Raw genomic sequence first — 12,298 nt, 5'->3', positions numbered from 1 at the left:
TCACACAATAGAAACTCCATTCAGTGACAGGACTATTTCAAACTCATTGGGGAGTCACCAAGCCATGCCCCTATAGGTCCATTAAACCAGCTTCTATTTCTACTGACTGAGGGGTCATGTTGAGGCTAGCTCCAGACTTATTCGATAGACCTGTTGAGGCTAGCTCCAGTCTTATTGGATCAGGGATGTTGAGGCTAGCTCCAGTCTTATTCGATAGACCTGTTGAGGCTAGCTCCAGTCTTATTGGATCAGGGATGTTGAGGCTAGCTCCAGTCTTATTGGATCAGGGATGTTGAGGCTAGATCCAGTCTTATTGGATCAGGGATAGACATGTTGAGGCTAGCTCCAGTCTTATTGGATCAGGGATAGACATGTTGAGGCTAGCTCCAGTCTTATTGGATCAGGGATAGACATGTTGAGGCTAGCTCTAGTCTTATTGGATCAGGGATAGACATGTTGAGGCTAGCTCCAGTCTTATTGGATCAGGGATAGACATGTTGAGGCTAGCTCTAGTCTTATTGGATCAGGGATGCTAGCTGCCGTTTTACCCTTGAGCAAGGCACTTAACCCTCTGTGCTGCTCCCAGCCTTTGAACCCGTGCTGCTCCCATTCCCAAACCAGAAACCGTGGATTGATGGCAGCATTCACACAAAACTGAATGCGCGAACCACTGCTTTTAATCAGGGCAAGGTGACCGGAAACATGACCGAATACAAACAGGGTAGCTATTCCCTCCGCAAGGCAATCACACAAGCTAAGCGTCAATATAGAGACAAAGTGGAGTCGCAATTCAACGGCTCAGACACGAGAGGTATGTGGCAGGGTCTACAGTCAATCACGGATTATAAAAGAAAAACCAGCCCCGTCGCGGACCACGATGCCTTGCTCCCGGACAGACTAAACAACTGCTTTGCTCGCTTTGAGGACAATACAGTGCCACTGACACGGCCCGCTACCAAAACCTGCGGGCTCTCCTTCACTGCAGCCAACGTGAGTAAAACATTTAAACGTGTTAACCCTCGCAAGGCTGCAGGCCCAGACGGCATCCCCAGCCGCGGCCTCAGAGCATGCGCAGACCAGCTGGCTGGTGTGTTTACAGACATATTCAATCAATCCTTATCCCAGTCTGCTGTTCCCACATGCTTCAAGAGGGCCACCATTGTTCCTGTACCCAAGAAAGCTAAGGTAACTGAGCTAAATGACTATCACCCCGTAGCGCTCACTTCTGTCATCATGAAGTGCTTTGAGAGACTAGTCAAGGATCATATCACCACCCTACCTGACACTCTAGACCCACTCCAATTTGCTTACCGCCCCAATAGGTCCACAGACGACGCAATCGCCATCACACTGCACACTACCCTAACCCATCTCCACAAGAGGAATACCTATGTTAGAATGCTGTTCATCGATTACAGCTCAGCATTTAACACCATAGTACCCTCCAAACTCGTCATTAAGCTTGAGACCCTGGGTCTCGACCCCGCCCTGTGCAACGGGGTCCTGGAATTCCTGACGGGCCGCCCTCAGGTGGTGAGGGTAGGTAACAACATCTCCACCCCGCTGATCCTCAACACTGGGTTCTCACAAGGGTGCGTTCTCAGCCCTCTCCTCTACTCCCTGTTCACCCACGACTGCGTGGCCATGCACGCCTCCAACTCAATCATCAAGTTTGCAGACGACACAACAGTGGTAGGCTTGATTACCAGCAACGATGAGACGGCCTACAGGGAGGAGGTGAGGGCCCTCGGCGTGTGGTGTCAGGAAAATAACCTCTCACTCAACGTCAAAAAAACAAAGGAGATGATCGTGGACTTCAGGAAACAGCAGAGGGAGCAGCCCCCTATCCACATCGACGAAACAGTAGTGGAGAGTTTTAAGTTCCTCGGCGTACACATCACGGACAAACTGAAATGGTCCACCCACACAGACAGCGTGGTAAAGAAGGCGCAGCAGCGCCTCTTCAACCTCAGGAGGCTGAAGAAATTTGGCTTGTCACCAAAAACACTCTCAAACCTTTACAGATGCACAGTCGAGAGCATCCTGTCAGGCTGTATCACAGCCTGGTACGGCAGCTGCTCCGCCCATAACCGTAAGGCTCTCCAGAGGGTAGTGAGGTCTGCACAACGCATCACCGGGGGCAAACTACCTGCCCTCCAGGACACCTACACCACCTGATGTCACAGGAAGGCCAAAAAGATCATCAAGGACAACAACCACCCGAGCCACTGCCTGTTCACCCCGCTATCATCCAGAAGGCGAGGTCAGTACAGGTGCATCAAAGCTAGAACCGAGAGACTGAAAAACAGCTTCTATCTCAAGGCCATCAGACTGTTAAACAGCCATCACTAGCATTGAGTGGCTGCTACCAACATACTGACTCAACAACAGCCACTTCAATAATGGAAAAATTGATGTAATCAATTTATCACTAGCCACTTTATATAATGTTTACTTACCCTCCATTACTGATCTCATATGTATATACTGTACTCTATAGCATCTACTGCATCTTGCCATCTTGATGTAATTAAATGTATCACTAGCCACTTTAAACAATGCCACTTTATATAATGTTTTCATACCCTACATTACTCATCTCATATGTATATACTGTACCCTATACCATCTACTGCATCTTGCCTATGCCGTTCGGCCATCACTTATTTATATATTTTAATGTACATCTTCGTATTCGTTCCTTTACGGTAGTTGTTGTGGAATTGTTAGATTACTTGTTAGATATTACTGCACGGTCGGAACTAGAAGCACAAGCATTTCGCTACACTCGCATTAACATCTGCTAACCATGTGTATGTGACCAATACAATTTGATTTGATTTGAGCCTTTGACCCCGTGCTGCTCCCAGCCTTTGACCCCGTGCTGCTCCCAGCCTTTGACCCCGTGCTGCTCCCAGCCTTTGACCCCGTGCTGCTCCCAGCCTTTGACCCCGTGCTGCTCCCAGCCTTTGACCCCGTGCTTCTCCCAGCCTTTGACCCCGTGCTGCTCCCAGCCTTTGACCCCGTGCTGCTCCCAGCCTTTGACCCCGTGCTGCTCCCAGCCTTTGACCCCGTGCTGCTCCCAGCCTTTGACCCCGTGCTGCTCCCAGCCTTTGACCCCGTGCTGCTCCCAGCCTTTGACCCCGTGCTTCTCCCAGCCTTTGACCCCGTGCTGCTCCCAGCCTTTGACCCCGTGCTGCTCCCAGCCTTTGACCCCGTGCTGCTCCCAGCCTTTGACCCCGTGCTGCTCCCAGCCTTTGACCCCGTGCTGCTCCCAGCCTTTGAGTGGTGTCGGGGGTTAGAGTAATAAGGGTAATTAATTAGCAAAAACACAGATTTACAATTCACATTGAACAATTGAGTGAATCTCTTTCCCATCTGCCTCCCACCTCTCTCCTCCTCCTCTACATCTCCTCCTCTCCACCCTCCTCTCCTCCCCCCTCTCCCTCTCTCTCTCTCTCTCTCTCTCTCTCTCTCTCTCTCTCTCTCTCTCTCCCATCTCCCTCCTCCAGGCATGCACACAAGCATCAGTGAGATCTTGAAGGAGAAGACGCTGAAGTCGTCCCGTCGCAGTCTGCCCTGCCTGGCTCAGAACCAGATACACCCACAGAGCCTCAGCCACTTTCTGTCCATGCCCTGCACCCCTGACGACAAGCCCCAGACACCGGTAGGGCTGGGAGTTAGCAAGGTATTTTATCACATTACTTAAATCACTAAAATAAATAAAAAACACTTCTTTGGAACCCTCAGATGTTTCACCATTTTGTTGAACTAGTTTCCCGGATTAATCTAATCAAGGCATTTTTTATTTTATTTTACCTTTATTTAACTAGGCAAGTCAGTTAAGAACAAATTCTTATTTTCAATGACAGCCTACCGGGGAACAGTGGGGTTAACTGCCTTGTTCAGGGGGCAGAACGATAGATTTTTACCTTGTCAGCTCAGGGATTAAATCTTGCAACCTTCCGGTTGCTAGTCCAACGCTCTAACCACTAGGCTACGCTGCCGCCCCTCCACTCTAACCACTAGGCTACGCTGCCGCCCCTCCACTCTAACCACTAGGCTACGCTGCCGCCCCTCCACTCTAACCACTAGGCTACGCTGCCGCCCCTCCACTCTAACCACTAGGCTACGCTGCCGCCCCTCCACTCTAACCACTAGGCTACGCTGCCGCCCCTCCACTCTAACCACTAGGCTACGCTGCCGCCCCTCCACTCTAACCACTAGGCTACGCTGCCGCCCCTCCACTCTAACCACTAGGCTACGCTGCCGCCCCTCCACTCTAACCACTAGGCTACGCTGCCGCCCCTAGCCTTGATTAGTTGACAAGTTGAATCAGGTGTGTGCTTGTTCTGGAATAGATAACGAAATGTAACGGCTGGGGGTCCCTGGGGAGAGGTGAGAGATCCAATGACTTATGTTACGATTCAAATAATATTGTGATTCTATGTACAATGGGGGGAAAAAGTATTTGATCCCCTGCTGATTTTGTACGTTTGTCCACTGATAAAGAAAGGATCAGTCTATAATTTTAATGGTAGGTTTATTTGAACAGTGAGAGACAGAATAACAACAAAAATATCCAGAAAAACGCAAAAAATCCAGAAATGTTATAAATTGATTTGCATATGAACTTTTTTTCCCCCACTGTACAGTGCATTCGGAAAGTATTCAGACCCCTTCACCCTTTTCCACATTTTGTTACGTTACAACCTTAAAATGGATTCAGTTGGAAAATAACCTCACACTCAACGTCAACAAAACAAAGGAGATGATCGTGGACTTCAGGAAACAGCAGAGGGAGCAGCCCCCTATCCACATCGACGGGACAGCAGTGGAGAGGGTGGAAAGCTTTTTTAAGTTCCTCGGCGTACACATCACGGTCAAACTGAAATGGTCCACCCAGACAGACAGTGTGGTGAAGAAGGCGCAGCAGCAGTCAAGGGGTCTGAATACTTTCCGAATACACTGTATGTATCATGATTCTATATGGATTGCAATTCGATATTCCAAATATATTGCTCACTATATGCCTGCCACTGTGAGACGAGGGAGAGCCATGAGAAGCTACAGGACAATAAATAGTTTTGGATCAGGTACAGCTGACTAGCTGGATTTATTTTCCCTCTTCCATCTGCAGCCTGAGCTCCAGGACCAGACACCTGCCCAGCTCCAAACCCAACAGGACCCCTGGTTACAGCACCAGGCCCAGCAGGTCGACCCCTGGTTACAGCACCGGGCCCAGACCCAGCCTCTGACCCACAGTCACAGCAACTCCTGCAACCTCATCGCATCAAAGACAGGTCAGTCAGTTGGTCGGTCGGTGTGTCTGTCCGTTCTCCCCATTCTCAGAGATTTAAACGTATTCTACAGCAACTTAACAGTGCGGTTAGTACATACAGTTTTAGTGTAGCGTGATTCCTGGAGGAAGTAAACCCACATCCTCACATACTGTAGGTCTAACAAGGTCATGATGGGTTGATTGAGGGTGAGACCATTTTCACTGTCGGCGACAGCATCATGGCATATATATACACACACACACAAAAGTATGTGGACACCCCGTAAAATTTGTGGATTTGGCTATTTCAGCCACACCCGTTGCTGACAGGTGTATAAAATTGAGCACACACCCATGCAATCTCCATAGACAAACATTGGCAGCAGAATGGCCTTTACTGAAGAGGTCAGTGACTTTCCAACGTGGCACCGTCATAGGATGCCACTCTTCCAACAAGTCAGTTTGTCAAATTTCTTCCCTGCTAGAGCTGCCCCCGGTCAACTGTAAGTGTTGTTATTGTGAAGTGGAAGCGTCTAGGAGCAACAACGGCTCAGCCGCGAAGTGGTAGGCCACACAAGCTCACAGAACGGGACCGGCGAGTGCTGAAGCTTGTAAAAATATAATCTGTCCTTGGTTGCAACACTCACTACCGAGTTCCAAACTGCCTCAGGAAGTAACGTCAGCACAAGAACTGTTCGTCGGGAGCTTCATGAAATGGGTTTCCATGGCCGAGCTGCCGCTCACAAGCCTAACATCACCATGCGCAATGCCAAGCGTCGGCTGGAGTGGTGTAAAGCTCACTGCCATTGGACTCTGGAGCAGTGGAAACGCGTTCTCTGGCAGACATGGCTGTCAATGTTAAGGGTCTGGTGTTATTTTAACCAACAGCCACACTGTCCTACATTTGAATTGTGCATTCTGGCAGTCCGACGGACAAATCTGTGTTTGGCGAATGCCAGGAGAACTCTACCTTCCCAAATTCATAGTGCCAACTGTACATTTTGGTGGAGGAGGAATAATGGTCTGAGGCTGTTTTTCATGGTTCATGCCCTTTAGTTCCAGTGAAGGGAAATCTTAATGCAACAGCATGCAATGACATTCTGGACGATTCTCTGCTTCCAACTTTTGGGCAAATTTGGGGATGGCCCTTTCCTGTTTCAGCATGACAATGCCCCCGTGCACTAAGCGAGGTCCATACAGAAATGATTTGTCAAGATTGGTGTGGAAGAACTTGACTGTCCTGCACAGAGCCCTGACCTCAACCCCATCAAACACCTTTGGGATGAATTGGAACGCCGAATGCGAGCCAGGCCTAATCATCTAACATCAGCGCCCGACCTCACTAATACTCTTTTGGCTGAATGGAAGCAAGTCCCCGCAGCAATGTTCCAACATCTAGTGGGAAGCCTTCCCAGAAGAGTGGAGGCTGTTATAGCAGAAATGTTCCAACATCTAGTGGAAAGCCTTCCCAGAAGAGAGGAGGCTGTTATAGCAGCAATGTTCCAACATCTAGTGGAAAGCCTTCCCAGAAGAGTGGAGGCTGTTATAGCAGCAATGATGAGACCAACTCCATATAAATGCCCATGATTTTAGAATGACATGTTCAGTTGTCCACATACTTTTGGTCAGGTAGTGTAGATTGATGGTCCACTTTCTACGCTGTAATTGCTACTGTTTATCATGGACTGTTTACTGTTTATAATGGACTGTTTATCATGGACTGTTTACTGTTTATAATGGACTGTTTATCATGGACTGTTTACTGTTTATCATGGACTGTTTACTGTTTATCATGGACTGTTTCCTGTTTATCATGGACTGTTTCCTGTTTATCATGGACTGTTTATCATGGACTGTTTACTGTTTATCATGGACTGTTTCCTGTTTATCATGGACTGTTTATCATGGACTGTTTCCTGTTTATCATGGACTGTTTCCTGTTTATCATGGACTGTTTATCATGGACTGTTTCCTGTTTATCATGGACTGTTTCCTGTTTATCATGGACTGTTTACTGTTTATCATGGACTGTTTATCATGGACTGTTTCCTGTTTATCATGGACTGTTTATCATGGACTGTTTCCTGTTTATCATGGACTGTTTCCTGTTTATGATTTTATTCATTGTTAGCTCTGGCAGACTGTAAAATACATTATGTTGTGCTGGTATTAAAAAAAAAACAGGCTGATTTTTTTTCAGTGGTTCCAATGGTTCCTTAAAACCTCTTCAGCGTCTCATCCCGTCAGCGGGATCAAAATCCAGCGAAAAATCATATCGCCAATTAGCATTTAAAAAAAATCATAATTAAAAAAATAAAAAATAATATATATATTTTTTTTTATAGATACACCTCTCCTGAATCGACCCACGTCGTCCGATTTCAAAAAGGTTTTACAGGAAAAGCAAATCATTAGATTATGTTAGATGAGTCCATCGTAAAAAGCAGCTTCATAGCCATTTTCCGACCAACCACTTGCATCACATATAATCAAAAAACAGCTAAATGCAGCACTAACCTTTTACAAACTTCATCAGATGGCACCCCTAGGACATCATGTTATACAATGCATGCATTCTTTTGTTCAATAAAGGTCATATTTATATATAAAAACAGCATTTTACATCGGCGTCTGACGTTGACTAAATAATTTCCCCTCAAATGCGTCCCGGTAAACAATGCTACAATTCCCTAAATTACTATCCGATAACGATTTTTAAAATTTATATTGTCAATCTAACATTTATAGATGAATATCTCTTGAGAACACCTGTCATACCAGATTTTAAATTAACTTTACTGGGTAATCACACTTTGCGATAAAAGGAGATGCGATACTCAGAAAATGAGCTAATATACAGAGCTCGGCGCCATCTTGGAAACAATCGCATGTCACATCTCATCTTGTATAATATTGTCAATAATCGCCTACCTTTAGTTGTCTTCATCAGAAAGCATCCCAGGTCCACAACAGATGTATTTTCGGTCAAAAAGTCCATACTTCACGTTCCATTAGCCTGCTGTTGGTAGCGCGTCCTATGGCTCTCTCCAAGCGCAGGGCTGAAGTTCCGGATAAAATGAGATTCTCCCGCCTGTAGGTTCGTTCAAACATGTCAAACGTTGTAAAACATTAATCTTCAGGGCCTGTAACACCAAGAGAGCCAATAAGATTCGAGGGGGATGATTTCATTGCCTTTAAAACCGTTTCCAAAGGTGGGGGTAGACATGGCCGCCGGCGTCATAATGGTGATGGCCCATCCCCTGTGACCAATTTCCAATGCGTGTCATTCACTGAGTTTCGACTGTATAAGGCTCAAACCACTGTGAAAAGACTGGCGACATCTAGTGGAAGCAATAGGAAGTGCTCACTGAACCATGGTTAACGGTGTGATTTATAGGGAAAGATGAGAAGTCGAGTCCACAATTCAGAATTCCACTTCCTGTTTCAATCGGTCTCGGGGTTTTGACTGCCATTTGAGTTCTGTTATACTCACAGACACCATTCAAACAGTTTTAGAAACTTTAGGGTGTTTTCTATCCATATATAATAAGTATATGCATGCCCTAGCTTCTGAGTTTGATTAGTAGGCCGTTGAAAATGGGAACGATTTTTTTTCAAAATGCGCTGTGGCGCCCCCTATCCTAGGGTATCCTCAAGAGGTTTTAAACCATATACCCGTTTTAAACTTGCCCTTACCTCAAGCCCCGTAAACCTAACCCTTACCTTAACCTGTGACTATGCCGGTTGAGTATCCACTACCTAAAAAAAAAAAAAATGGCAGCTGTTAAACGCTAGCACCACTGTGAGGCGTGGGAAAACTATGCAGTGGTGTGGTGAGTAACACACCACATTAAGTCACTATGGATAAGATAAATGTCACCGCTGTAAGGAGAAGAAAAATCATTCTCCTCTCATAAGGAAATCTGTAGTAGTGGGAGAATTCACTCAAATACCATTCACATTCAAATGAGCCGTTTTTAGCAATGACTCAGAAGTCTCTGGACGCATCCCAAATTCACCTACATAGTGCACTGCCTTCGATCACTATAGGGAATAGGTTGCCATTTGGGACGGGAAGCTGTCTATTCTGAGGCACGATCCAGCAGGGGAAAATACACTCCGGTGCCAGATCTGTTTGTGCTGTCAGGTTTGGGACGAGGCTAGTGCGAAATATGAATCGTGTTGCACGACACATTTTTGTACGTCGTCGTAACATAAGTCATGTAAGATGATGATTAGTGTTCTGTACAGTCTGTTCCAAAATGACTGGATCATAGGAATAGTATTACTAGAATGGGTATCCCCATTTCAAGTCCATGTAATTATATCTCTATGGACTAGATCCTGTGTGTAATGTATGTAGAACCCTGGTCTTAGTCACAATGGGTCGTTTTAACACCTTTCAGGAATGTGGGGCGGCAGGGAAGCCTAGTGGTTAGAGCATTGGGACTAGTAACCGGACAGGTTGCAAGATCGAATCCCAGAGTTGACAAGGTAAAAATCTATCGTTCTGCCCCCTGAACAAGGCAGTGAACCCCACTGTTCCCCGGTAGGCTGTCATTATAAATAAGAATTTGTTCTTAACTGACTTGCCTAGTTAAATAAAAATGTGTTGACTATCTTTGACAGAGGAATGGGAACACTGCTATCGATGAAAGACTGATTCTCACATCATTGATGTCTGTAATCTTCCAAACACAGCGCACATTTTTTTAATCCAAAGGGTTTTAAAGAAACAGTGCCACTGGCCACCCCACCACCGTTGTTGCTGTTTTTTGTGGCCGAGCTGAGGAGCGTTGTGGCCGAGCTGAGGAGCGTTGTGGCCGAGCTGAGGAGCGTTGTGGCCGAGCTGAGGAGCGTTGTGGCCGAGCTGAGGAGCGTTGTGGCCGAGCTGAGGAGCGTTGTGGCCGAGCTGAGGAGCGTTGTGGCCGAGCTGAGGAGCGTTGTGGCCGAGCTGAGGAGCGTTGTGGCCGAGCTGAGGAGCGTTGTGGCCGAGCTGAGGAGCGTTGTGGCCGAGCTGAGGAGCGTTGTGGCCGAGCTGAGGAGCGTTGTGGCCGAGCTGAGGAGCGTTGTGGCCGAGCTGAGGAGCGTTGTGCAGCGTGGTAAAACTATTGCACTTGATCTCAGCGGAGGAAAACAGTGTTGGGTTTCTGCAGTAATTTCTTTACTGTTGTACTATTGCAAACAGACATGGCTAGGTAGGAGCTGTAACGGTGTAGCGTTAAGTAGGAGCTGTAACGGTGTAGCGTTAAGTAGGAGCTTTAACGGCGTTAAGCAGGAGCTGTAACGTTAAGCAGGAGCTGTAACGTTAAGCAGGAGCTGTAACGGTGTAGCGTTAAGCAGGAGCTGTAACGGTGTAGCGTTAAGCAGGAGCTGTAACGGTGTGGCGTTAAGCAGGAGCTGTAACGGTGTGGCGTTAAGCAGGAGCTGTAACGGTGTGGCGTTAAGCAGGAGCTGTAACGGTGTGGCGTTAAGCAGGAGCTGTAACGGTGTGGCGTTAAGCAGGAGCTGTAACGGTGTGGCGTTAAGCAGGAGCTGTAACGGTGTGGCGTTAAGCAGGAACTGTAACGGTGTGGCGTTAAGCAGGAACTGTAACGGTGTGGCGTTAAGCAGAAACTGTAACGGTGTGGCGTTAAGTAGAAACTGTAACGGTGTAGCGTTAAGTAGAAACTGTAACGGTGTAGCGTTACGTAGAAACTGTAACGGTGTAGCGATAAGCAGGAACTGTAACGGTGTGGCGTTAAGCAGGAGCTGTAACGGTGTGGCGTTAAGCAGGAGCTGTAACGGTGTGGCGTTAAGCAGAAACTGTAACGGTGTGGCGTTAAGCAGAATCTGTAACGGTGTAGCGTTAAGCAGAAACTGTAACGGTGTAGCGTTAAGCAGGAACTGTAACTGCGTAGCGTTAAGTAGCAACTGTAACGGCGTAGCGTTAAGTAGCAGCTGTAACGGCGTAGCGTTAAGTAGCAGCTGTAACGGCGTAGCGTTAAGTAGCAGCTGTAACGGCGTAGCGTTAAGTAGCAGCTGTAACGGCGTAGCGTTAAGTAGCAGCTGTAACGGCGTCGCGTTAAGTAGGAACTTTAACGGTGTACAGTATTTGGCTTTGTTTGACATGATGCTACTCTTCCCATATCAGACAACAATCTGGGGTGATGTGCCTTGAACCTGGAAAACTAGACTAACTAGCATGATGATGATGCCGATACTCTGACACTGCAATAACAATCACGTAAAGCAGCAAGGGTTGACTTTTAACCCACTCTCTAGCGCGCTAATCCTAGTTAATAATGACACAAGCCACTCTCTGTGGAGATAACCCAAGTTAATAATAATGACACTATCCACTTTTCATTCTCTCTTTATTTTTAACACGGTCGTTAGCATTAGGTTCGCCAGACAATTTCTTTGCATCTCAATGCAAGAGGCGTCACTGCAGTCCCTGGTTCGAATCCAGCCTGCAGCACATCCGGGCCGTGATTGGGAGTCCCATAGGGTGGCGCACAATTGGCCGAGCGTCGTTCGGGTTTGGCCGGGGTAGGCCGTCATTGTAAATAAGAATTTGTTCTTAATTGACTTGCCTGGTTAAATTTGCCAAGAACTAGCTCAATATCTAGCCGTCGGATAAGAACAAGTCTACAGCATCCATAAAGTCACCATTAGACTTGACACCTTTCAGACTGTTTTTTAGGGGCAACAGTTTTGATTACATTTATAATTTATCGTGCTCATTTTTGTCCATTTTAAAACAAACGATGTGCTACTTTTTTGTAACATTTCTGACAATGCTAACATCTTTTTTTTTTTTTTTGCTGGGTTCTAACACTGGGTCGGTTGCTCGGCAACAACACCAGGCTGCCAGTCATAAGAAGTGTATATGCGAATAAACCTCCTGTAGATAGCTAGCTATATGGTGGTGTTCAAGCTGAGGTTAATCAATAAATGCAAAAACAGATATTTTGATTAGCTAGGTAGCTAGCTAATGTTACCAAGCTTGTACAAAGTCCAGCAGCTAGCCTCTAG

At 46.7% G+C, this 12,298-nt stretch overlaps 1 protein-coding gene across 1 annotated transcript in view; it reads left to right on the top strand.

Annotated features, from left to right (window-relative positions):
• Positions 1-12,298, top strand: part of LOC106594065 (anoctamin-3) — a 112,791-nt gene that overhangs the window by 30,691 nt on the left and 69,802 nt on the right. The window contains exons 2-3 of the mRNA XM_045688651.1: positions 3,513-3,688; positions 5,141-5,303. Coding sequence (XP_045544607.1) covers positions 3,513-3,688; positions 5,141-5,303 — 339 coding nt within the window. The remainder of the gene's footprint in view (positions 1-3,512; positions 3,689-5,140; positions 5,304-12,298) is intronic.

Source organism: Salmo salar, chromosome ssa10 (assembly GCF_905237065.1).
Source record: "Salmo salar chromosome ssa10, Ssal_v3.1, whole genome shotgun sequence".
In the NCBI taxonomy this organism is placed as follows: Eukaryota; Metazoa; Chordata; class Actinopteri; order Salmoniformes; family Salmonidae; genus Salmo; species Salmo salar.
The sequence above is the reverse complement of the archived record's forward strand: the minus strand, read 5'-3'. Positions and strand labels throughout refer to the sequence as shown.